At 40.3% G+C, this 27,669-nt stretch overlaps 2 protein-coding genes across 3 annotated transcripts in view; both read right to left on the bottom strand.

Moving 5' to 3' along the window:
• Positions 1 to 1,046: 1,046 nt before the first annotated feature.
• On the bottom strand, positions 1,047 to 12,876 carry LOC133658379 (large ribosomal subunit protein eL31). The gene is made up of 5 exons (XM_062060365.1): positions 12,824 to 12,876; positions 12,277 to 12,380; positions 12,052 to 12,177; positions 1,202 to 1,314; positions 1,047 to 1,121 (listed from the first exon to the last, which is right to left on the bottom strand). The coding sequence occupies exons 2-5, from the start codon at positions 12,378 to 12,380 to the stop codon at positions 1,090 to 1,092; spliced, it is 375 nt and encodes a 124-aa protein (XP_061916349.1). The 5' UTR covers positions 12,824 to 12,876; the 3' UTR covers positions 1,047 to 1,089.
• A 345-nt stretch (positions 12,877 to 13,221) lies between these two features.
• Positions 13,222 to 27,669, bottom strand: part of zc3h13 (zinc finger CCCH-type containing 13) — a 30,846-nt gene continuing 16,398 nt past the window's right edge. For both annotated transcript variants that reach the window (XM_062060339.1, XM_062060350.1), the window contains exons 14-20: positions 27,443 to 27,639; positions 26,151 to 27,338; positions 22,959 to 23,555; positions 22,715 to 22,855; positions 20,733 to 20,933; positions 20,346 to 20,509; positions 13,222 to 15,035 (exon numbers count right to left, since the gene is read on the bottom strand). In XM_062060339.1, the coding sequence (XP_061916323.1) occupies positions 14,841 to 15,035; positions 20,346 to 20,509; positions 20,733 to 20,933; positions 22,715 to 22,855; positions 22,959 to 23,555; positions 26,151 to 27,338; positions 27,443 to 27,639 (2,683 nt within the window). In that variant the 3' untranslated portion in view covers positions 13,222 to 14,840. The remainder of the gene's footprint in view (positions 15,036 to 20,345; positions 20,510 to 20,732; positions 20,934 to 22,714; positions 22,856 to 22,958; positions 23,556 to 26,150; positions 27,339 to 27,442; positions 27,640 to 27,669) is intronic.

The raw sequence follows: 27,669 nt of genomic DNA, 5'->3' as shown, positions 1-27,669 counted from the left end.
ATAACATACATCCATAAAAGTGGATGCATATGAAAAACTGCAATATATTTATCTGTACAGTAACCTATTTATTTATATATGCACCTTATTTCTTTTTTATTCTGCACTACCATGAGCTGATGTAACAAAATTTCGTTCTTATCTGTACTGTAAAGTTCAAATTTGAATGACAATAAAATTTTTTTAAAAAGGAAGTCCAAGTCATGCTGAAAGAAGGGGAGAAGAGGACAAAAGATGCACAACACTACAACCTGCGGCATCGTGCAATGAACCTTTACAGACTGAATCCGGGAGAGGATGTGTGGATCAAGGACCAAAAGAAAGCCGGAGCTATCATCGGACGTCACACCACTCCACGATCGTATCTGGTGGAAGGACCCCAGTTTTGTGTGTGTTTGATTGTCTGGTACAGGCTAATATAGGAGCAGACCTTCCAACCACAAGGCAGAATAATCCTCAAGGTCTGTTGAATCAATGGCAGTCTACCCATTGATTCTAGAAAGGGGAGACGTGGTGTGATTGTCTATGGGAGAACTACAGAGTCGACAGGCTATGACGTCACGAGTGTGCGACGGAACGGGGGGAACACAGCGGGAGTGAGTCAGAGAGCGAGACACGTGTGATGGAGCTAATAAAAGTAAGGTTCAGCTGGACTCACGTATGTCATTCAGTAACACGACACGTTGTATTAATGTTTATTATATTTCAATACGTCACCGAGACAAATTTCTTGTATGTGTAAATGTACTTGGCAAAAAAAAAAAAAGATTTCAATTAGGATGTTTTCTTCCTGAAAGACCAAATTTTGTGATTTCAAATATTTCTTGTGTCAAATTGTTAAGTGTATTGTTGTACCATTCATCAATCCATTTTCTACCGCTCATCCCTTTCTGGGTCGCAGGGGGTGCTGGAGTACCCATGAACAATTAATTGGTAAATTTTATGGGTATTCCGGTCTAATCTATGACAATTCAGCCATCATATTGCAGTTTATTATAGGTAGAAATAGTTAGGACTTGATCACTTGCGGAAAAAAAGACACTGCATGAATAAACAGTTGTGTTTATTTAACTCACAGAAGGGGCATGTTTAGTTTTCATCAACATTAACAGTCTGCAGACCTGTAGGAAAGATGGCAAACATTAAGATCAAATAAAGTGCGTGTCCATATTGCAGGTGAATGCGCAACCAGCATGAATACCTTTGCATGTGGTGACTGGAACATATGTGACCAGGGTGTACAGCTTGTTGGGAGAATCCTCATCCTCATTACGCTTCCTGGACAGACGCACGCGTATCCTGTACGGCACGTTCCTGTGAAAACATCATGGTCAACCTCAAATTGATGCAAACTTTTTATTTTATTTCAATAACTTTGGTCCTTGTGTCCTTCTGTTATAGATTATTCCTACTGGGAGACTTGGGCTTTGTCTCATTGACTTCTACAGTGAAACCTACTTAACTTGGCACACCTCGGACTGGTTGATGTCGACATAAGCGGTTGTCGACATAGCTGAGATCAAAACCAACCATTGCTTCCACTTTGTCTCTGACTTAGGCTAGAGACATTAAAAACAATGGTCGATAAAAGATTCATGAATCTACGGCAGTTGACATAATTTTCCTCAATTTGTGGATTTTATTCTGTTAGCATAAGTGATTGTAGTGACTGAAGTATTCTGTCAGGTGTGTTTCAGGGTTTGGGCCATAGGGGGCAGTGACGTTCAGCTAAGGCAGGGGTGGGCAATTAATTTTTACCGGGGCCGCATGAGCAACCCGAGCACTGCTGGAGGGCCACACCGACAATATTTTAATTAAATTTTGCTCAAATTATTTTTGATATACCGTAAGATAAATAATAATAATAATATTTTCATTTAAACTAACTTATCTTTATACAAAAGCAGATGGCTTTTGATGGTTTTATTTTTAACACTTTCTTACACAACACTTCCTGATGTACGTATATTACAATGCAAAAATTTAGATTTCAGTCACTTTATCCTGCATCCTCTTTGTTCTGAACGTAGCACACCTGTAAGGTGATTGGCGAAGAAGGAGATAAGTTGAGCTGTGTTAGTATAGGTTGCTCAATAAAAGTTTAAAAAGAGCGTCAGACTTGGTGTTCACTTCTTCTGGACGCTACAATTGGTGTCAGAAGTGGGATAAATGCCTCCCAGTTCGCCTTGCCATCAAACCTGGGAGTCTTCATTGAGGGCGGAATTCCCCCATGCCAAGCAGCGTGCGCTGCACCTGTAGACGCTGCCTCTCTCCTTCCTCCCTCCCTCTCTCTCTCTTTGCGACGAGCTCACGTCCGGGTTTCACACAAGCAATGTAGTATGCGCAAAGTTTTACTTCTGACACCAATTGTAGCGTCCAGAAGAAGTGCACACCAAGTCTGATGCTCTTTTTAAACTTTTATTGAGCAACCTATACTAACACAGCTCAACTTATCTCGTTCCTTCCACACGCACGTTTAGCCTCACTCCTCATTTCCGCAACTAGAGAACACAACATCAACTTCAGCATGTCGTTACACTATATTCTTTAAACACAGCAAGCTGTGTACCACAAATTAAGCACACGGCTTTACCTTTAATTTCTGTAAAGGAATACTTGGCAGTCCATGTCTTGTTGAAAAGACGCCATTCGTCATCAACTTTTCTTTTTTTAGCGTCTCACTTGTCGCTGTGCACCTTCACTCACAGGTTACACACGGACAAATCAGCCCATAAATAACACTTTTCAAAATAAAAGCAGCACAGTTGTATTGCACGCACGACATAGATGTTTTTTTTAATTTATTTTGTAATTTGTGATTGCAGCTGTTCACATTCACTCACAATCGCACACGAGCATACGTCCACACGGAAGTAATACAAATAACGCTTTTCAAAACAAAAGCGGCACCGTTGATACTTTTTTATATTTATTTTGTAATTTATGATTGGCCTCACGCGGGCCGGACAGGGACGTACAAAGGGCCGGATGTGGCCCGCAGAATGCCAAGGTCCGAGCTACGGCTAACAACAAATATAAATTCAATTGGAACATTTTGTTAGTTTCTGTCTTCGAATCCAAGTTATGCTGCCTTGCTTTTTTTGCTCCAAACATTAACCACCGTGTTAACCAAGACAATAATCTCTGTTTCACGCTGCTTAACGATGCAACCAATTTTAACCCCTTTTTGGCCTAAACCGATACCAAATTTTGCTGGATGATATATAGTCCCACAAATTATTGCAGACAAATTATATTGTCAGCATTATTTTGAGACCAAATTAAGCACCAATGTAATCATAATACTAGTAATGCAAGTAACCCTTTCAAACGCAATATAATTTATTTGTATTTTTTACCATATAAATTGGAAGGTAAGAACTAGTAGTTATCCCAAATAAGTGAACAAAAATAAAACTGACTCACTCAGTTAGCAAAAATTGCTCTTCAATAAATATTGAACATTTTGAGGTGCAGTTTTTTTCCGTTGGAAAAAACTGGGCCAGGTGGTTTGTTTTGTCATCATTTTCCAACAAACTGGGCATACTTGTTTGTTCGTGTGAGGGGACGTAACTAGTACGAAGCAGATAATCAACAAATCACTTAATCGAACAATAAATAAATGATAAATGGGTTATACTTGTATGGCGCTTTTCTACCTTCAAGGTACTCAAAGCGCTTTGACAGTATTTCCACATTCACACACTGATGGAGGGAGCTGCCATGCAAGGCGCTACCAGCACCCATCAGGAGCAAGGGTGAAGTGTCTTGCCCAAGGACACAACGGACATGACTAGGATGATAGAAGGTGGGGATTGAACCCCAGTAACCAGCAACCCTCCGATTGCTGGCACAGCCACTCTACCAACTTCGCCACGCCGTCCCTAAATAAATGAAAATGAAGTCGATAAGTTTGCGGACAGCGATAAAATGTCACCCCTGTGTGTTTGTTTTCATCTCTTGTTTTCAAGCAGGGTGCAAGAGGTCCCAATCTGTGCATCGCTCTTAGCACCTGAGTGCGTTTGTTCAATAGCAGAATGAAATGAAGGTAGTGAGTCCTCTTGTCAGTCAACAATCTTTGTAAGTGAGTGGCAGTGGTACTGCTAGCTTACGGGGGCAAGCTGTGCTGTCTAACGCTGATTGGTCAAACACAGTTGGGGGTGTTCCTAAAACTAATTTTTTTAACACAGGACCGCCATTTACAGAATGCTAGACGACTTGTTTATTTCCAATTTCTTGTGTATTTCTATTACAACAAACTTGACAAAAGAGAGAAAGAACAAGGAAAGGAACTTTCGACTTGCAAGAACTTTGGTGGGCCATCTTTGTGCTGAAGAAACACGGATCAGTGGAACTATCCTGCAGTCTTTTTACTCAGCTACTGTATACAAACTATATAAAGCCGTACTCGAAACAACAAACTCAGCAACTTACTACTCTGAGATTTCCTTGGAGAAATGTGAAATGAAGGAGGCAGTACACGAGCGCAATGAAAATAAATTACATCAAATATTACCAAGTAAATATTTACTTTATTACATGTTGTAAAAGTCGTCAGTGACACCCCATTTGTGTAGTTATTAGCCTTAACTCGAGCGAACAGTATGCTAATGCTAAAGTTGACGTGTTCGTGTTTTTGGCGTGAGATAAACACTAACATTTATTATTTATATATTGTTATTTACAGCTTAATAGGACCAAAACAAATTGCCTGACCTTCGTGAATTCCTCATTTACTGAGAGGACGACTTTGGCTGTTGGACATTGCTGACCATTTGGTACACTTTATTTTTTAAATATTATTGCTATTTTTTAAATATTATTGCTTTGGATTTCATTTACTTAATTTTTAGTAAAAAAAAACTCTGATCCAATATTGCCTGTTTATTTACATGGTATCAGTGTAGAAAAATACTAAACCACTCCTCCATACGTCATCAGTTTGACTTGTTTAAGCTACCCTGAAATGTGAAATGCCGTGGAAACTCAACCACACACTTCTACAGGAACCAATAGTTCAAGAAACTAGAGGTTTCAGGAACCCAAAGTTCCTAAACTTTTGGAGGAAAGGGTTTACCTCACTCTTAGCTCCACAACCAGTAGCTCTCTCTCTATTTTCATGTTAGCATTTAAGCTAGCGAGCTGGTGCCAGTCAGTTTGTGAGTTGATGAAAGTGCAGTTATCAATTAGTTTAAAAAAAATAAATAAAAATGTACCGTATTTTCCGCGCTAAAAGGCTCACCTAAAAACCTCCAATTTTGTCAAAAGCTGACAGTGCGCCCTATAATCCGGTGCGCCTTATATATGGACCAATATTGAGCCTCCAACAGGTAAAAGTTTCAATCAATCAAACAATCGCAACTACGGTAAGCAGCCGCCGACTTCATTTTCCCCTGTCTTCATTTTCCCCCGTAGAAGAAGCTGGGATGTATGACTGCGCGAGGCGTGCCGTTTCATTTTCATTTGTTTGTTTACGTAAAGACCCCAAAATGGCTCCTATTAAGAGAAACGCTTACGACGCAGAGTTTAAACTTAAGACGATCAGTCACGCAGTAGAACATGGGAATAGAGCAGCAGTGACACTGACTCGATTAATGACGACTTCGACGAGACGGAGCCGGGCATGTTGGATGACGTATCCACCCAACTGTTTAATTCGGACACTGAAGAAGAAGAATTCGAGGGATTTGTGAATGGGGAATAACTTCATAAAGTGAGCTTTACATGTTTATTTTGTGTGTTGTGTGACATTAACGTTTGAGCAACGTTGAGTTATTGATATATAGTTATTAAGGCTGAAACGACGCGTCGACATAGTCGACGTCATCGGTTACGTAAATACGTCGACGCCGTTTTTGTGCGTTGACGCGTCGCATATTTACGTCACACTACCGTCATGGCGAAGCGCAAAGCAGACGATCAAAGCAGACGATCAAAGCAGACGATCAAAGCAGACGATCAAAGCAGACGATCAAAGCAGACGGTGCGAGCGAGGGGGGAAAAGCATGCCAAAAGTGGTCAAAAGTGTGGGAGTATTTCAATACACGGCCTAATAATGTTGTTGTATGCACACTGTGTCGAGCGAAAATGGCCAATCATAGCAGCACAACGGCTATGAACGAACATTTGAAAAGAAAACCATCAACTAGTCAATCGTCCGCGCGAGCATACGTTGTCATCATTACACAAAAACATGAATGTGTCATTTGTATCTGCTAGGGGTGTAACGGTACGTGTTTTGTATTGAACCGTTTCGGTACGGGGCTTTCGGTTCGGTACGGGGGTGTACCGAACGAGTTTCTAAGCTAAAGCTAAAGTCTTAACAAGCTGCTTTGCTCCTACTGCCTCTGTCTCAGCACGCAGCATTGTCCCACCCACACAACCATCTGATTGGTACACACATAGCATTACCAGCCAATCAGCAGTGCGTATTCAGAGCGTTACCAGCCAATCAGCAGTGTGTATTCAGAGCGCATGTAGTCAGCGCTTCAGCGTGGAGCAGATAGGTGTTTAGCAGGTGAGCATCAGGCAGCGGACTCTCCCCAAATGATAATAAACACCTCCCAGTCAACTACTAGTAACATCACATTGAGCCCGTTGACCTTCTAGAAATATAAACTGCAGCTCAGCTCACTCGCAGTCCTGGCTTGAGGTGAAGGCTAATTAGCTCTCAGTTCCAGCCACATCGACCCCTTTTGAGCGCCTATTTTCAGCTGCTGGGAATATTGTAAACATGAAAAGAACCAGAGCATGTACACATGCTAACCTTTCTTCATTACAACTGTTAGTCACTCACTGGAATGAGTAGAATTGGTTATTGTGTACTGTGTTGGACTGGATGTTTATTTTGCACATTTTAAAAGCAATACTTAATGTTTACAGTGCTCCAGAATGTTTAGATTGGCACTTTTTTGTATTGGATGTTTATCTTTATTTTTGCACATTTTAGCAAATAAGCATTACTTTCACTTTTGTTGAAATGTTTACACTGTTGTTACAGAATATTTCGTTTTGCACTTTTTTGTATTGGATGTTTATCTTTATTTTTGCACATTTTAAAACAAAATAAGCAATACTTTTACTTTTGAAATGCTTATACTATTGCAGAATATTAAGATTTGCACTGGATGTTGACTTTTATATTTGCACATTAAAAAGCAAATAAGCTACTTTTAATATTGTTAAATGTTAAAAGTTTTAAATGTTTACATTGTTACAGAATATTTAGTCATGTTGTTGTCAATGTTGACTGAGTGGCCATACTTCTTTTTTTTTGTAAATAAAAGCCATGCCTTTTGAAAAAACGGGCCTACATTTATTTTTTCATCTTCATTTTGAATAAAAAAATAATCGGTAAAAGGAAAAATAATCTATAGATTAACCGATTAATTAAAAAAATAATCTATAGATTAATCGATAGAAAAATAATCGTTAGCTGCAGCCTTAATAGTTATTGCTTTGAACTATTTCGAGTGTTACTATATTGTGATTGCACTAACGTTTGATTTACCGTAACAGTATCACTGTTTTTTACGTGTTTATTGAATCAGGGAAAAGTACCCCTCCACTATGTGATATAAATGTTGCACTACATGTTATACCTTGCTGTTGTTAAAAGATAAACTAAACACCACGTCACTGACTTTACCTAGGGGAAAATAATAAAACAGCTGTTTATTCATTTTGGGAGTGAACAGAGTTGTCAGAACGCTGGTTTGTAATCTATTAATAAAGTTTGACTGACCTGACTGTTTTGTTGACATTCCCTTTAGCGCAGCTCCATCTAATGGATGCATAACGTAACCCCAGCCTCTACTGTAGCGTCTATTCTATGCGCCTTATAATGCGGTGCGCCTTATATATGAACAAAGTTTTAAAATATGCCATTCATTGAAGGTGCGCCTTATATATGAACAAAGTTTTAAAATATGCCATTCATTGAAGGTGCGCCTTATAATCCGGTGCGCCCTATAGTGCGGAAAATATGGTAATCTAATACGGCAATACTAACCATTGGGAGTTTTACAGCGGTTATTACCGTTTCTCTTAAATCCCTTGGCCATATTATGGTTTCATCTTGTTCACTTCTTTGAAGCCAAATAATTCCCCACACAGGGACATTTGGCTTTGCGATCATATTTTTGCTCTCTCGCGGTGCTTCTCACTAGTGGGGCTCTCTCCGCACATCTTTTGTGTGTAAACTAGCTGACCCGCCTCCACCCACAGAGACAAAGATTGTTGATGGCTGACAAGAGGGTTCCCTTAACTTTTAACACTGCTGTTGTATAAGCACACAGAGCAATGCAGAGGGAACCCTCTTGCATCCTGTTTGAAAGCGACGAAGTAAAAAAACACAACGTCACAATTTATCGATTCGAGCAGAGTTATCACATTTTATCGTTCTCTTAATTGATTTATTGACTATTGGCTCAGGCCTGCTTTTGAGTCTAGAATTTTATGGCCTAGAAAATCCCTTCACTATTCATGTCAACGTTGACTTAAACGTGCACATTTTGGCAATAAAAACCTGGTTGCCTAAGACTTGTGACATACATAAGTGTGTTCCTCTGCACTGATTTCATGAACCCTGGGGGTTAAGTCACTCCGTCTTTAAAACCTAGTGATGCTTTGATTTCTAACTTTAATTGAGGGTCCTTGAACACACCACAGTTGTGTGCAATGAGATGCATAATTGAAACTTGTACATAACTTTCTCCTATAACGGCCACAGATAGATTTATAGTATTTCTACCTTTATCCTTGCTCCAAAATTCTGTTGCTGTGTGTGTATGCCTAAAAGTGACCTCAGATGATGTTCCGGCGTTTGTGTTGAGTGAAGTATTCCATGCTGGGTTTGTCGCTATCCAGGTAAAATGTTTTGATAGGAGTAGGTAGCCTTAGACATTCTTAATTTGACTCAAGCAACCTTATCATTGAACTTACATTTATATTAATTGTATACTAACATTTAGGACTTAATTTTTAATAATTTACATATTTAAATGACAGAAAAAAATCCTAAAGCTTTACAGCTCAGGGTCCCTCCTGTGTTTAGGGCCTTGTTACAACATCCCCACCCCTCCACTAAGCTGCAGTCAGTCCTCGCACCTATAGCGCAGTGTTTCCTAACCATTTTTGGGCCGCCAAAAAATTTCTTTTTTTCCAGCTGTGTTCCGTATGGGCCATAGCGGTACTTAGTTGTAATACATTTTCCTCCCACTCATGGCAGTAATGACAATATCAAACAAACAGAAGTCTTTAGCAAAAGTCATTGAGAAGTTTCTTAGGCGCAAAAATTATGACTAAAATGGTTAAATTGTATTACCATTTGCACTTAAAAAAAATGTTTTGTCAGTTTATTTTAGAAACAGTTTTTAGGGAAAAAAAAAAATTCAGCACTGGGTAATTGTATGTGAATGTATTTTTCATTAGTTTTGAGTCACTTCTTTGCAGTATATTTGATTAGTATTTAATTTTGTAATCAGTCTGACCTAACCCAGCAAGCACAATACTTTTTTTTATAGCCTTTATTTAACCAGGTAAAATCCCATTGAGATCAAAAATCTCTTTTCCAAGGGAGACCTGGCCAAGAGGGCCATTGATACAACATTGATTATACATACATGCCCTTTGAAACAACGTTGCAGAATAACTGTATTTGTAAATTGAAACAACGTTGGTGTCCAACGTTGGATCCATGTTGTTGGTTGGGAAATGACCAAATTTCAATGGTCAAATCAACGTCACAACCTGACATTAAATAAATGTCAAAAAGCATGTTGTTTCAAAGTTGTGTTTGTGTTGTAAAATATTGGTTGGAAAATGACCAAAAAGTCAATGGTCAAATCAACATCAGAACTCAACATTGATTACATGTCATCAAAAACCATGTTGTTCCAACGTTATGTTTGAGTTGGTCAACGTCATGACCTAATCCAACAAGTTCTCAGCGTTGTTTTAATGTTTTGTGCCTGCTGGGAAGCCTTGATAATATTTGTGACTAGCTGCATTTCCATTGCTTAACATTTTTCGCAAAACAAGAGCGATATTTCTAAAATTTCAACAAAGTTGATTTCATGAACAGAAATTCTGACAACAACCGACAATGAACCTAGGTAGTGCTTAGGTAGTAATACACAAAAGCACGTACCGTATTTTTCGGACTATAAGTCACAGTTTATTTTCATAGTTTGGCCGGGGGCGCGACTTATACTCAGGAGCGAATTATGTGTGAAATTATTAACACATTACCGTAAAATATCAAATAATATCATTTAGCTCATTCACGTTAGAGACTAGACCAGGGGTGGGCAATTAATTTTTACCGGGGGCCGCATGAGCAACCTGAGCACTGCTGGGGGGCCACACTGACAATATTTCAATTAAATTTTGCTCAAATTATTTTTGATATACCGTAAAATAGATAATAATAATAATAATATTTTCATTTAACCTAACTTATCTTTATACAAAAGCAGATGGCTTTTGATGGTTTTATTTTTAACACTTTCTTACACAACACTTCCTGATGTATATTACAATACAAAAATTTCAATTTCTGTCACTTTATCCTGCATCCTCTTTGTTGTAAAACCTTTATTTAACCAGATAAGAAAACATTGTGAACGTAGCACGCCTGTAAGGTGATTGGCGAAGAAGGAGGAAGCGTTGCTGTTGCGGAAATGAGGAGTGAGGATTGGTTTTCCTTTTGGAAAGAACGAGATAAGTTGAGCTGTGTTAGTATAGCATGCTCAATAAAAGTTTAAAAAGTGCATCAGACTTGGTGTGCACTTCTTCTGGACGCTACAATTGATGTCAGAAGTGGGATGAAATGCCTCCCAGTTCGCCTTGCCATCAAACCTGGGAGTCTTCATTGAGGGCGGAATTCCCCCCGTGGCAAGCAGCGTGGCTGCACCTGTAAACACTCTCTCTCTCTCTCTCTCTCTGTCTCTCTCTCTGTCTCTCTTTGCGGCGAGCTCCTCACGTGGCACGTACCTCCCGATGACGTAGCACACAAACAGTGCAGTATGCGCAAAGTTTTACTTCTGCCACCAATTGTAGCGTCCACAAGAAGTGCACATCAAGTCTGACGCTCTTTTTAAACTTTTATTGAGCAAGCTATACTAACACAGCTCAACATATCTCGTTCCTTCCACACGCACGTCTCCTCACTCCTCATTTACGCAACTCAAGAAGACAACATCTACTTCAGCAGGTCGTTACACTATATTCTTTAAACACAGCAACGTGTGTACCACAAATAAGCACACAGCTTTACCTTTACTTGTCTTGTTGAAAACACGCCATTCGTCATCAACTTTTCTCTTTTTAGTCGCTGTGCGCCTTCCCTCACAGGACATACGCACAATAACACTTTTCAAAATAAAAGCAGCACAGTTGTATTGCACGCACGACAAAGATGTTTTTTTACATTTATTTTGTAATTTGAGATTGCCGCTGCGCGCACGAGCATACGTCCACACGGAAGTAATACAAATAACGCTTTTCAAAACAAAAGCAGCACCGTTGTATTGCACACTCGAAATAGATGCTTTTTAAAATTTATTTTGTAATTTATAATTGGCCTCACGCGGGCCGGACAGGGACGTACAAAGGGCCGGATGCGGCCCGCGGGCCGCACAATGCCCAGGTCTGGACTAGACGTATACGATTTCATGGGATTTAGCGATTAGGAGTGACAGATTGTTTGGTAAACGTATAGCATGTTCTATATGTTATAGTTATTTGAATGACTCTTTCCATAATATGTTACGTTAACATACCAGGCACGTTCTCAGTTGGTTATTTATGAGTCATATAACGTACACTCATTCAGCCTGTTGTTCACTATTCTTTATTTATTTTAAATTGCCTTTCAAATGTCTATTCTTGGTGTTGGGTTTTATCAAATAAATTTCCCCCAAAAATGCGACTTATACTCCAGTGCGGCTTATTTATGTTTTTTTCCTTCTTTATTATGCATTTTTGGCCAGTGCGATTTATACTCCGGAGCGATTTACAGTCTGAAAAATATGGTATTCTGTGTCTTACCTGACACCCTTGCTCCACACGGCCTTGTTGAGGCGAGTGTCAATGCGGACATCAGGGGTTCCCATCTCCTTCATGGCAAAGTTGCGGATCTCTTTGATGGCGCGGGGAGCCCTCCTCTTGAAACCTCTTCATAAAGAACAAAAGTGCTTATTAAATTATGATAAAGCTTAACAACTTCCATATTTGTCCAAAAGGCATAGATATGCTTGTTGACAAGACACTCACACTCCATGGATGCGCTTGTGGACATTGATGGTGTACTCTCTGGTCACCACCTCGTTGATGGCTGAACGCCCTTTTTTCTTTTCACCTTTCTTGGTGGGGGCCATCTATTGATGACATGCACACACTTAAAATTCAAACTTTGGAAATGTAAGCCACCAACTCCTGGCTTGACAACTGCTGTGGATAAATAGGATAGACCACGTCGCAGCTACTCAAGCTTCTTCTGACTTTGACATGAACAAGTAACAAATACTATGCACTTGTTTTAGATAGTCGTTACAGTTAAGCACACACACGTTTAAAGTGATTACATTAATTCAAATATCAACGGAGACGGGTGCTAAGCTAACGAGCTATCGGTCGACCCACGGTTTCATTGGAGCACCATGTATCTTCTTTAACAATAATCCTACCGCCCAAAACTATTCTAAACAGCTCATTACAACATTTGTACATGCAAGCGTAGTTGATGTGGGATCAGTTTAGGTATTTCAAACGTAGGATGGCGGTAGATTATAGAAAAACATTTTCCGACAAAAGCACTCACCGTAGCTCTAAGTTGAGGCGGAAGTCGGAAGGACGGTACGAACGGCGAGCATTGTGGGTAAAGGAAACAGGTCCGTCATTTTAAGATGTTCGTCAGAAACAATTAGACCTAGGTCTGTTCCAGGCTGAAAAAATACACAAAAAATATTAAGACGTGTAAAAATGTGCATATTTTAAAGTTTACGCAGTAAAGTGTATATTATACGTGTAAATGTATTAATTATGATCCAGGCAGTGGCTGAGAAGGTAGAGAAAGTTGTACAGTAACAGGTGGTTATGGGTCTAGAATTGCTATTATATGATAAATCAAGTAAATGAATAGACGAGTAACGAATTAAATATATTAATAGTGGTTGTCATAGTTAATGTACAATTCACATAATGACATGAATACGATTATCACGTTTCATCACATTTACTGTTTTTAAATCTTCTCTTATAACATACCATGCACAAATTGCAGAAATAAAAAAATAAAAATAAAAATCACAAAAAAAGGCGTCGCCCATCCATTGATGCTCAGCTCCCCTGCACTCCAAACCGGATCCGTTCCTTGTGCGCTGTACTGTACCTCATGAGGATGGGTTAAAAAATGCAGAAAACAAATGTTGCTGTACATATATGACGTATAAGGGTGTATCTTTTATTCATAAAATAAACAGTACTGTAAATTCTGCTGTTAAAAGTCCAACAAACTAAACTTTTTACCACACACAATGTGAATATTGTATAGCAAATCCAAAAAACCTTTGCAAAAAGCGGTCATTTTATTTGAAAAATATCTATATAATTGTCAACAGGGAACAGAGTTGCAATAAATTCAGTTTACCCGTCAATTGGAAGGTGTAAACACTCTGATCATTTATCTTTTTTTTTTTTTTTAAAGTGCAAATTCCATATTGACTAAACAAAAATAAACTGGAAAGCTTGGAATGCAACACAAATACCTTTAGTATCACAAGAGAAGTGTCTACAATGTCAATGAATTCAAGATTGCATCATGTGGAATCCAGGACTTAAGTTCACATTGTTATTGTTCTGTTAAGACAGTTGAGAGGGAGTATTGATGCAGCTGGTCCATTGCATTTGAGCTGCAGCATTGACTAATAGTTCACCAATTCAGGGTCCACTTATCCAGCTATGGTGTCACCATAGTTATGGTACTCAGAATTCTACAGTATAAGCACAGACATCAGTTCAAAGCTTGGACTTACTGTACTGCCAAAGCAAATCCTACTATCTAACATTGAAATTACAACCGAAAAAGGAAACCGTGCTGAAATTCGAGCAACATTTAGTAACATCCTGGCAAAACATGTCTGAGTAGCTGGACTGCACCTGCACGCAATAATTGAGTAACTTGTCAGACGTCACATGTCACACTTGAAGGCTGAACTTTCATACAGAGCAAGACCCGGGCGTAAAAAGGTAAACTAGTGGTGATGCACACTTAAACAAGATGCCTCATAGACAAGATGAAACAAAATTGTTATAAAAACATCTCTGAAAATAAATCATTTTGAATGGGTTTAAGATTTATTTTGGCTGCAGATTGTGTGATCAGTTACATTATATTGTTACTGAAAAGTAATGTTTGTAATGCCAAATAAAAGTTGCAAAGACAAAACATGTCATCTATTACAACGCTATTACAATTATTTTGACAATGGATCTAATGTTTTCTACAAGAAGCCACTTTCTGTAAGAAATGTACGAAAATAGGACACTGATTTAAGGCAAATTACTGACAATAAAAATCAAAATAAGCTTTAAAAATCTTGTAAATGTATTTTTTAAAGGTTAATGACAAGCCTTCCTCTGAGCTGGAAGGTCCAGTATTCCACGGCACAGAAAACGTGCAAAACCTTTTAAACGTAAATAATGATTCACAACATTTCTGTGTTTATTTCCTACTAAAAAAAACGGGTGTCTGTGATGAAACGAGAAAGTTAGGGAGAAGTTGGGGCTCACAAGCAATTATGTTCATGCGTTTCCCTCCTAAAACCTCTTTCTTCATCTCAGGACACGCAAACTTTTGGCTGTGCCGCAACTGGCGGTGTTGGCAAACTCGGTTCAGCAGCCGGATCCGAGCCACTGTCTGACCTTATTGGAGCAGACATCTGTCCAGCCACGGTTTTCCTAAAAAGACGCATGCCCATTTGCAGCAGCTCACTGTCCACCACAGGGTTCACAGGATACTGTTTGGTGAGGCCCTAAAAGGAGAGGAGAGTTATCAGATGCACAACACGGCCCAGATAAGCACTTATATACAGTGGTACCTCTATTTTAGTACAACGCACTTTCCCTAGGATTCGGTTTTCGACAAAAATTCTCGTCAAATGTTATTCCCGGTTTCCGTCAATGGGGTTACTATTTTCTCATTTATAAATTACATTACTCGCGCTAAACAATTCCAAAGGGTTAAATTATAAGGTTCAAGCAAAATTGGGCGTGAATGCCTCTGTCCATGGGGGTTTTGCAGTCTGGCTACATTGTGGCGCTACCGCGAAGTCAACATATTTGTTTAAACATTAAGTAAAGCTCTCAACCTGAGGGGGAGGCGCACCACACCCTCAGATTTAGGCTACAAGAAAACAGAAAAAAAAAGGATAATGTATTATTTTTATTGAATCGTGGCATGTGCAGAATACACTGACGTGACATGCAGTGACAAATGCTACTAAAATCAGCTTTATTTAATGCAGAGTCTATGTGTGAAGGTGTACCTATTGTGACCGGGTGAATCTATATAATGTTTATGAAGTGTATTTTCAACCACGTGCAGAAAAAAAACCTTGCGGTGACGACTTCTAAATGTATATTTAAACTGTACATTTAATAAAAATAAATGATGATACGTAACATTATAAAGCTTACTGTGGAGCAAAATTGAAAGAAAATGTACACAAAAGCATATTCAATACGTATCATCTAGTCCTGTGGTCTGCAACTTGCAGCTCTTCTGCCTCCTTGTTGCGGCTCCCTCAGATTTTTTCTAACCCCGGAGTGAGAAAAGTTTAAAAAAAAAAGTTCTATAAGTTCCGATTGTCTGTGAGGCCATAAATTCCCACTGGCTGAGTTCTGAGGCGGAAGGAATAATAATAATAATGGATTAGATTTTATATCGCGCTTTTCTATTATTAGAAACTCAAAGCGCTCACAGAGAAGTGGGAACCTATCATTCATTCACACCTGGTGGTGGTAAGCTACATTTGTAGCCACAGCTGCCCTGGGGTAGACTGACGGAAGCGAGGCTGCCAGTTTGCGCCTACGGCCCCTCCGACCACCACCTATCACTCATTCATCATTCATTCACCAGTGTGAGCGGCACCGGGGGCAAGGGTGAAGTGTCCTGCCCAAGGACACAACGGAAGCGATTTGGATGTCAAGAGGCGGGGAACGAACCTGCAACCCTCAGGTAGACGTTAGATAGAACACCTTTGGGATGAATTAGAACGGAGACTGAGAGCCAGGACTTCTCGACCAACATCAGTGTGTGACCTCACCAATGCGCTTTTGGAAGAATGGTCGAAAATTCCTATAAACGCACTCCGCAACCTTGTGGACAGCACTCCGCAACCTTGTGGACAGCCTTCCAAGAAGAGTTGAAGCTGTAATAGCTGCAAAAGGTGGGCCGAGATCATATTGAACCCTATGGGTTAGGAATGGGATGGCACTTCAAGTTCATATGTGAGTCAAGGCAGGTGGCCAAATACTTTTGGCAATATAGTGTATTAACAGACTCCAACCTTGAAGCCTTATATCAGTTTGGAAGGAGATCTGATCATTTAAAGTGAAGTAATGACAGTTTAATTGGTGATGGCGAGGAGCAGTTTTTACGGGCAGGCTCCCCCCACCACGAATAGGCACCAATATGTACGGACCCATCTGGCATCTCAGAATGTCATCATCCTCATTCGTACCAATTTCGATCAAGATCGGAATTTGTGGAGCCGTGTTATAAATGTGGCAAGTTTTGTGGCGAACCATCAGATCAAAGTTTGGCACCATGCCGCGCACACGTCCTACGGCGTGGAAAAAAAATCCTGCACGTAAAAGAGACTGGAAGCATGTGTGTTCTGTTTAGCTTCTCGATTGTTGCAACCTCTTGGGTAAGCTAACCATGATTACTTGCTAAAAAAGAAAAGAGAACAGGAAAAAGCTTAAATTCACATTGGCAGATTGCTTTTCCTGTAAAATAAAACATTAAAAAGATGAAAACTTTTTAAAGTTTTGTAAACTGGGTTGCGTTTTGCGACTCTATACTATTTTTCTTTAGTGGAAGAGGCGCAAAATGTCTCTTGATAGTGAAGGTAGAAGACCCCTGACCTCGACCAATGGGAAGTTTTAAAGTACCAGTAGAGTGGAAAAAAAAGTTGCCTCTAAAATTTAAGCTACTATCATATACTGATGTATGACACCAAAATACTTACAAAGTTTGCGAATAAATAGATTTGATCGAAATAGCATCAATCTCACGAATATTCCCAAGCCATTTTGAGAGATGATGAGCTAGCCAGTCATGTGACGTAGGAGTAGGAACCACAGATCCCTTCTCTACCAACAACAATGCAAATCATGCAGACTTTGTGGTAGCCAAAAATGATTACTTTTGGACAAATGATGGTCCAGAAACTTATATTGTTGATCCTGTATTTAGGAGGATGAGCTACAAGTTTTAAAAGCTCTGCTAAACAGATCCAGCTTTAGTGAAACACTAAGCTAAGTGCTAAACAAGAAATACAAACTACCAACATAATAAAACAATCACTTACTGTACAATGTTGGCTCTCACTGCGGCGACGACTGATAGGATGTTTATAGCTTCCCGTTTACATGAATAATTAATTTTAATCCACACAAAGGGTTAAAAAAGTTTGTCTCCATCGTCGGGTGTAAATTGAATGTCACAAACGTGCAACTTCTAGATTCAAGGCTAAATCTTCCTATTATCTAAATGAGAGGCATGACTTATAATCAAGAATAACTTTGACGAGCCGATCGGCAGCAAACAAGACATTGCTGCCGTGCTGCATAAGCTTCTTCTTCTTTACAGTTTTACGGCAGTTTGAATGGTTCACATTTGCGGTACGTGATGAGAGACAGCGTTTGATTGACTTAGAGGTTGCCCCTCCACCCCGGCGTCTGAGAAGTGTTCCCCACAGCTGGAGAAACGCGAACCCGGGAAGATCGCAAGTTTTCGGGAAAAAGCAGGTATGCCTATTTTTTTGTAAAAAAAAGAAAAAAAAAGGCTTAATTTTTATAATTGATGGTTGCAGAATTGCACAATGTACATTCTATTACTTGCTTGTGTTCTTCACTGAATTACATAGTTTTACTTCAAAGTCCTCAACTCATACATTTTTTTAAATTAAAAAAATAGGTTAATTTCATGTTATTGAACAATTCTTGTTAAATTGTTACAGAATCACTTATATTGTAATCTGTTTAATAATAAATAAATATTTATTGGATTATCATTTTGTTCAAAACCAATATTTTTTTCTGGAGAACCTCTGGCACCCCTTTGAGGCCGTGTGCCTCCTTAAGGGAACCTTTTATGCAAAACCAACTTTTCTTACCTATTGGTTCCTGATTTTGTGTATTTGGGCTCCGCATACAGTAGGTAAGGTTGTATTTTTGCCTCATTCGTGCATGTGACCGAAGCATGAAGTAGTGGGACTCTCCAGGACTAGCTACAATGTGCTCAAACAACCACTAGGTAGCATCTGTGAGCAGATAATACTATATAACCTCTCTCTATTCCGGACTTACCGGTATTAGTCTTATCAGGTTTGTAGTGCATTCTTCACTCACGCTTAATGTAAAGAATCAGGCAAAAATATAGCCTTACCTACTGTAAATCCCATAAATTTGAAATCAAACCACGGGGGCATGGTGGAAATATTTATAAAACAATCTTGCCTTCCCTTATACTGTTTGGAATTTGCCTAATTTGTGACATTTTTCCCAAGTGTGAAGTCAGCGGATATCTCCATATATGGTAGAGATTTACCCAAAGATCTTTGCGCAAGTCCGCAATTGTAGTCTGACGATGTAGTCAATAATATCCTTATGTTTCACTATCTTCTTGTTGCGGGGCAGACTGGCTCGTACATGCACATGTATTCTCCGGTGGGGCCATTTCTAATATTAATTTCCATGTGGTTCAAACTTATATCTGTCAGTAGACTTGCTCTGAAAATGTAAAAACTACAACATGGCTGACGGAGAGAGGACGCTGTCGAAGTCGAAGACGGTTAGAAAGCTGCTTGAAGATGGCCTGTAAAACAACCTATGCAACATTTTGAACAAATAACCACCATTACATGTTATGTAAACTAAAAGGAAGTGTTTTATATGTAGAAACAATATGTGATTTTACATCTTTAAAACACTTCCTAACATGTTATGGTGGTGCTTCAGTCAAATATTTGCATAGATTATGTTTTACTGACTGGCTCTTCAGATTGCGCCGTATTGTGGTGAAAGTCCTCCTCTAGGCCTTTGACTGCGTCTCCATTCATTAGCCATTTTGTATTTTTTGCGCTTCCATATCGAGTCTATTAACAGATATAAGCTAGAACTATAAACTACTTTGTATTAGCATGCATGTGCATATACGAGCCGTCTGCCCCACAACAAGAGGATAGAATATTTCTTGACTACAACTTTAAATAAAAATGGTGGACTTTGGTAAACCTCTACCATGTTTGGAAATATCCACTGACGTAACTAAAGAGAAATACGTCACTTAATTCTCAAATTCTAAAAGGCATGTTTGGAGAAAGTTTAAAATCAGGCAATGTTGTTTCATAAATGTATCTGCCATGCCTACATGGTTTGATTTAACATTTTTGGGACTTATGGGGATCCCAAATACAAAAAAAAAAAAAAGTACTAACAGATAAGAAACGGTTTGGCATAATAGCTTGATGCTTATCGACCTGAGAATCGATAAGAAAATTGAAGAACCAAAATTGTTCAACAGAATCTAAAATTTAAATGGTAAAAAAACATACTAGTTTTAATGCTTAGTTTTTGTATAGTCAAACGTTGCTCATAACAAAACTGTATTATTACGCTTAATTAAGAGCGCAAAAAAAAAAAAACAGTTAAGTGACTCAGTCTGTGCTTTTTTTAATTGTGTATGACTGCAAAGAATATTACGAGGACCAGCACTTTGATAAAGGTGAGAAACACTAATGAATAAAGAGAGAACTCATACGAAGGTGTTCTCCATTACCTTCCTCCTTCTCCCATCTCCAACAAGAGTCTTCAATAAGCTAAAAGTGATGTTAAATGTTCATTTTTAGTAAAAATTTTTACATGTAAAACTATAATTACTCTCTATAAAAAGTGTTTTGTGTTAATATTTTTGGCTGTCTGGAATGAATTCATTGGATTTCCATTATGAGAAAAATTGCTTTGGTTTTTGCATGATTCTATGTTTGTTTGACCTTTTAGAAGTGAACTGAAAAGCGAGGTGCCACTGTATATTTAACTACCTGAAAGATATTTACCTTGTCATTTTTTAACAGCTGCCTGCGGATGGCAAAGTCCCTGCGGGCACACAGAGCCTTGCAGCAGGGTCCCAAGTTGCTGAGTAGACCTGCCCTTTCTACACGTCTGTTCAGGGCGGCCATGTTTAAGGCGCCGAGGTCGTGCTCGAACAGCTTGTCGACATCTAGAAAAGGGTTTCAGAGTAGGTTTGTGTGAAATTTTACAACCATAAAGGCAAAAATACAAATAAATCAGCAAAACAAATCTGATGTGATTATGTTTTCCCAATCTAATTAATGATGGTTCAATATATGGATTCTTGCCATTTATACGGGAACATACAAATCAAACCTAAGGCAATGAAAACATAACCTCTTTGGAGGCAGTAAAAAAAAAAACAATCTCACCTTTAGGGTCATCCAGCTCTGCCTTACAGACTTCTTTGACCTTCTCGAGGAGTTGAGGCCCAGCGAGTCTCTTGGAGACCCCTGCCCTGAGAAGGACAGCCCCTGGGGTGAAACGCAGCAATGCTGCCCCGGCAGCTCTGGGTTCCTGTTTCTGTCTGGGCATCAGGCTAGACCAGTCCACATCAGTGACATCCAGAGGGCCTGTTGACACAAGGCAGGGGTGTGGGCTAAGGCCGTGACAGTTCTAATACATTTGACATATAATCAAATAATAACACATATACAGCAGCTGCATGTCACAGTTGTCACTTGCTCAAAATAAACATTTTCTAACCAATAAATATGCACATTACCGTTAGTGGTTTGAAAGAACAGATTAAAACACAAAAAAGTCTACATTCCTCACAATTAAAAATTTTATTGAATCCAGATTGTCGTTTGGGATGTATGAAGTTCATGATGTAACTCACTGCTGTTTCATACACACGAAGAACGGGTGCACATTAGGGAAATATCAGATCGTAAAGTCCGCCCTGCACTGCACGAGACGCCTTTTAGACCACGGTTCTTGTGGCTGCCTGTCCAGGGTAGTAAAAATCCCTTCCCATGACGTAATGTCCAATCACCGTGGCATGCAACTTCATTCAAATGCACCTAGCCTCACTGCTGGGAGTCTTGTTGTGTTGATGGGGAAATTTGGACCTCGATACAGACCCGCAGGCACAGAATATCTATGTGACTGAACTAAGGATGTAACAATATTAAAATGTCATATTATTTTTGTGGCCAAAATGATTACGTTTATCATATATTGTTGAATGTGCTCAAAAAATACTTATACACACTGAAGTCTTGTGACCAAGTTATATATAAAAAAATAACTATAATAAACAGACACCCTTTTAGAAAACCTACTGTTGTGCATGTTTTGTGTTTCTTTTGCTTCACTGATAGTGTTTTAGTCTTAGTATTTTATCTGTTTAATGGCTAAGCTTTTATTGTTTTGAGATTCATTTTAATGAAAAGCGCGTAACATTTATTATCATTTATTTTTCTGTCGGCCGTTATGAAGTCCTACTCTGTTCAGCGGTGTTTGAACACACCATAAAAACACCTCCGTCTTGTATTCCTCCGAGCATAGAATGATCACTCTGATAGATTTATAAAAATTTTCGAATGCATGTGTGTTCTTGTCTTAAAGAAGGACTGTGAATGATAAACGGCACCCAATTTTTGCGTATTTCCAGTATGACTGATCTGATGATATGGTCAGAGTTCAGAAGTGTTCTTCCAGTGACGTCATCCAACCTGGAGTCCACGGAAATTGCCGAAGATGTTTGGAGCGGAATATTCAAAATGGCCGACTGAATTTGTGGCATTTTGTAATGTTTAGACATATTTTGTGGATTGGAAATGCAACTGTATATGGTTTAATTGATACAATGAAACACAATTAAACATAAAAAGTCAACTTGTTTTTCCATTATACTGGTACTTTAAATAACTAATATATACAAACATCTTTATATACAGCCATCAGTTTGCAGGTTCACTATCAAAAACGTTTTTCTACGTATTTATGGTCTGAATTAAGCATTTACAAGGGGGGAACGGCTAAATGAACCTTAAATATCAATACTATATTCGTATTGGCGAGTAGATGAGACCAAACTAATCAGTGTGCACTGTTCAGTATCGAAGCCACTGATTGGCTCAACCTCAGGGAGCATTACTTTATTAATAAACAAGTGTAAAGGTAACTATATGGGTATTATTTAATTTCTAAAAGCTCTCAAAACATTGAAAAATTTTTTAGTAAGTCGTAAACAGATTTGTATAGTCTAGCTATTAAAATATTTGTATTTTCTTATGCTTAATTTTTAACAAATTAACATCCCAATCAGACCCGGAACCAAATTAACAGGAGTAAACAAGGGTCTACTGTACTCCTAAATAGTAATAATAAAGACATTTCTTCCTACCTGCAATTTTCTCTTCATCCTGCTGGTCTTCCTTCTTCTGACTGTCAGCCAGAATTTCATCAAGCTCATCATCACTGATTGGTTCATACTCTTCTCCAACAGATGCCACTGATTGGCTGTCTTCTTTCCCATCATCCTCTCCTATAACACAGCAGCGTACACATTGTCATTAACATGGTCATTTATAGTCGGCTGCAGCATGAACAAACAAAAAACAAAGAAGGGGTGGGAATGGGTGGGTTACCATCGATGCTGTCTATTTGCTCCATCTCTGGCTGCTCGCCCGCCACATGATGACTGTTGCTTGGTTTCTCAGGTTCAGGTGGACTGAAGGCTTCTCTTGGCAGGAGAGGTTCATAGTCACCTCTGTCTTGCCTTATCAGGTCACCTCGCCCCGCAGCTCTGGAGTCAGAGTGGGAGGACAAGTCCAGCATCATCAATCTCTCCCTTTCTCTGTCGCCTCGGTCACGTTCTCTCTCGCGCTCCCGTTCTCGCTCATGCTGCTGAATGAGTCCCTCAGGGAGTAAGCGTTCCCGCTCCCGGACTTCCCTCTCCCTCAGAAGAGGTTCACGGCCAGGACGCAAGAGCAGGGGCTCCCGTCCCCTACTGGGCCAGTCCCTGGATTCGGAGTCCCAGTCTCTCTGCTGTTGAAGAGGTTGCTGGAGTATCAGGCCTGGCTGCTGTTGCCGGACGTCTTTTCGGTCCCGTTCACGATCAAACTGCTCCCTGTCCCGTTCCCGCTCTCGACTGTCGTAGGAGCCGGCACGAGACTGGGGCCTGGCCTGTCTCTCGGAGTCGGGGGAGCTACGCCTGGAACTGTGGCTGCGGGAATCCTGGCGGTCTACAAATCGAAAAAGATCTGTGTTAGGGAAAGTAGGTACTAAGAATGCAACAATTACAGATTTTGACAGTACGATTAAAGTCCGAGTAGTAGGGGTGTAACGGTTATGTAGGTACCGCGGTATTTCGGTTTGCAAAGTCACAATGATGCTGTGACGCATCAAACAAAAACTTGGTGTGTATTTTTTTTCTGCCGCTTTAGCGTTGGGCAGGTCTGAAAATAAACGACATCTCCCAGAATTCTCTGCGCAGTGCGAACCGGCAAAGTGGGGGCATGGAAAGCAGGAGGTGAAGCGTGTTAGTAGTAGATAAGAAGAATTTTTGTCTTTGGACATTTCATCAAAATCTGTCCAAAACTTTGAATTATTTGCTAACAAACAGACAAACCCTGGCAAAAACAAAACATATTTGGCGGAGGTAACAAAGTCTGCGTTGTGCAAAGAAAAATGCACCACTTTCGTCTCGAGCGTTTCCAAGGCGACACAGCCACCGACAGATTGAATATACGAGTAAACTGAAAAAGTTCTTGATGAATCCTCAGTCCATCCAACCATTTTCCAATGCTTGAAGCCAGCGAAGCCAAACATCAATTTGTGAGGTATTTACATTATTAAGTTAAATTATTAGTGAACCTTTCTTAAAAACTGCATATTCTAGACTGATAAACATGCTTGTCAGAAAGTAAAAGTTAAATGACACTAAAGTGAACATTGTTTTACACTGGATGTTTACATTGTCACTTTAAAGACTAATTAAAACAGTGTTTTTTCAGACAGCAATGTGTTTATATAAGTTTGTATTGGGGTATGCAGTTTGTTAATGAGGAAAGAAGTTAATATCTTTTGTTTTGATGTTAGCATTTAAGCTAGCGCCAGCCAGTCTGACTTTATCAAAGTGCAGTTATCAATCACGTTTTTTCGATAAAAGGGGGCGGCATGGCGAAGTTGGTAGAGTGGCCGGGCCAGCAATCGGAGGGTTGCTGGTTACTGGGGTTCAATCCCCACCTTCTACCATCCTAGTCACGTCCGTTGTGTCCTTGGGCAAGACACTTCACCCTTGCTCCTGATGGCTGCTGGTTAGCGCCTTGCATGGCAGCTCCCGCCATCAGTGTGTGAATGTGTGTGTGAATGGGTGAATGTGGAAATACTGTCAAAGCGCTTTGAGTACCTTGAAGGTAGAAAAGCGCTATACAAGTATAACCCATTTATCATTTATTTATTATAAAACGGTAATATTAACCATTGGGAGTTTTACCAGTGTTGTCATTAATACTGTTTATTGTTAAATCCATAAATCTGAGTAATAATCACAATTATCATGCATTGATTATTTCACCACAAAAATGTATAAAATCTAATTTTTGTTGTTGAGATTTTGATGTGTTATTTATCACTTAACAGCAATCAAATAAAACAGTACAAAACAATAAATATAAGCAAAATGTATTAATAAATAAATATTTGTATTATTATTATAACACTTGTAAGTATTATTGCTATCAAATGTTATCCATGCCTATTTATTTTTTATAATTGATTCCATGCTGTGTTAATAATAACTGGAATGCACATAATTAGATACCATTTTATAGATCGGTAATTCTACAAGCTGCTGATGTTATGTTAGTGTTTTACACTTGCTAAATTAACTTGCACCGACTATAATTTATTCAACACAGGCAGGAAGAAGCACTCTCTAATGTTAAATGGTCACTGAATGAAGCCATTGACAGGAGTACCTGTTGCTGTTTGTTTACACTAACCTCACTCAACACTAAGTTACTGATTGTGACATGTTTATATTTTAATCCTTATCAACTCAATTCTTAAGTAACTTGCCACTACCATAATTTATGTCTTACTTTTACTTTGGCGTGTAAAGCTGCACCATATTGGACTTATACCCATTAGCCGCAACTTTTATTTGGCAGGTTTTGCAAACAGGTGGGCCATCGTCTTCAATAACTCCCTGGTCATTTTTTAAGTACCGGTACCCAAAATGGTCCGACGCTACCGACTTCATCTTTTTTTGGGTGGGAACAGTTCTCTGTTTTCTCATACTGCCATTTTTAAGCAACTAGCGTGTGTCTCTCGATAGGCGAATATAAGCTTTTGCACCGCTAGTGTAGCATTTACATTCTTTGCAGGTTGTTCTGAAAATAAACTATCATAATGTCTGTGTGAGAAAGTTAAAGATAAAGTTCCACTGATAGTCACACTAGGTGTGGTATAATTACTCTCTGCATTTGACCCATCCCCTTGTTCCACCCCCTGGGAGGTGAGGGTGGCCGCGCTCGGGAATCATTTTGGTGATTTAACCCCCAATTCCAACTGTTGGTGCTGAGTGCCAAGCAGGGAGGTAATGGGTCCCATTTTTATAGCCTTTGGAATGACTCGGCCGGGGTTTGAACTCATGACCTACCGATCTCAGGGCAGACACTAACCACAAGGCCACTGAGCAGGTTCTGAAAGACTAAAACAGCCTTTGTGATTAAATAACCGTGACGTTTTTAATGACGGTTTTTAATAGTAAAAACCGGTTAATCGTTGCATCTCTTGCAGGTACACATAACCTTGAGTGTGTCTGACAAGTATACCTGATGAAGTACTGCGGCTTGGCTCGCCTCTCCTCAACTGGTCAATTCTTGATTTCCTCTCGGTTACAGGCGGGTCATTCACTGCCAACCTTTCTCTTTCCCGTTCGCGGTCATGTGCGCTATTGCCTTGAAGGCGGCCCCTGCGGGAGCGCTGTCCTTGGAGGTCGTCACGGGGGGCCGACTCATTGGAGGGCGACCGCGGGCGCCTGGAAGACGTACGGCTCTGGTTGCTCCCCATGCTGCTGCTGCGCGTCTGCTCTGGGAGAGGTTTACGCAGAAGAGGCTGGGACATTAGTGGCTGAGGCGTTAACGTCTGCAGAATCATTGGAGGTTCCTGCAGAAGCAGAGGGGCGATTGTCGGGGGGTTGCATCTGTCTCTTTCACGGCCCATCCTGGGGCCACCAACTCTCCGAAGAGGCTCGGCTGGAACTCGCTCAGCAAGCGCGCAGTCCAATTGTCCTCGATCTGACACCTCTTCATCTGACCAGTCACTGAAGTTGTCCATTTTGGACTGTGGAGTGGGTTCAGTATTGGCTACAGTGCTACGGTGACCTGGTCTCAATGATGGAGGCGGTGTCCGTGGTCCTCTCTTCTTCTTATTATGGGGTTGTTGCACTGAAGAGTCCTCCTCAGATACATCAGAATCTCCTCCATGCGACCGTTTCCTCTTTCGCTCAAGCACTTTCTTCTTTGCTCCTTTCCTTGGTGACTGTATAGATGGAGGTCCAACTGCCGTAATGCTAGCCGGGGGTTCAGGTAGAACTTTGCCAGCAACCACCTCACTTTCATCTTTGCGCCCTTTCTTTAAGGCCTTCCTCAGTGATTTGGTCTTCTTTTTGCTGTCTTCTTGGGGTTGTGACCCGGCAACATCTCTGTCTTTACCCTCAGCGCTAGGAGCCACAGAAACGGGAGGCGGTGTGGGTTCTTGCACGTCTCTGGCACGGCTTCGAGCGTCTGCGTGGACGTCTGACAACTGATCTCCCCGCCGGTCACCTGCTCTGCTGATCTCGCCTCGGGCCTCTTGGTCTTCGTGTCGACTTCGCATGTCCCTTTTGTCTGCAGCTCCTCTGTGCTCCTCATCCTTCCAGTGGCCAGACTTGTCATCAGGTGCGGCAGTCCGCGATGGGGAGCGCAACAGGGGCTCCTGGGGTCTCACCACCTGGCTCAGGATGCGATGCTTCTCTGCACCTGCACATGCAGACGTCACGTGAACTCAGACGTATTTCTAACACATGCAACTTTAAATCCCCATTCCCCAATATGAGTGTGTCCTCTCTAAAATAATTCCCTACTGTCACTTGGAGGCGGACACACGGTGCTGGGGGGAAGGGGCTGTGGGTGGAGCTTGGCCTGTCCTCGGCCAATTGGACGCTCACTTTTCTCATCTGTGCTGTTGTAGCCATCGCTGTCTGCGGGGCTGACGTCGCGCGTCACTCGCTTGGGTGAAGGTCGGGGGCTCGGGCTGCTCTCCAATCTGTGTCTCTTGCGACTGGAGGGAGTAAAAGAGAAAGTTGCTATG

The sequence above is a fragment of the Entelurus aequoreus genome, linkage group LG01 (assembly GCF_033978785.1).
Source record: "Entelurus aequoreus isolate RoL-2023_Sb linkage group LG01, RoL_Eaeq_v1.1, whole genome shotgun sequence".
In the NCBI taxonomy this organism is placed as follows: domain Eukaryota; kingdom Metazoa; phylum Chordata; class Actinopteri; order Syngnathiformes; family Syngnathidae; genus Entelurus; species Entelurus aequoreus.
This window is presented reverse-complemented; position numbering and strand designations above follow the sequence as displayed.

Coding starts and splice junctions, on each gene's coding strand:
- LOC133658379 (XM_062060365.1), bottom strand. CDS start 12,380: ATGGCCCCCACCAAGAAAGGTGAAAAGAAAAAAGGGCGTTCAGCCATC. Junction 1,315..12,051: donor GTGTGGAGCAAGGGTGTCAG/GTAAGACACAGA, acceptor ATGTTTTCACAG/GAACGTGCCGTACAGGATAC. Junction 1,122..1,201: donor TCCAGTCACCACATGCAAAG/GTATTCATGCTG, acceptor TCTTTCCTACAG/GTCTGCAGACTGTTAATGTT.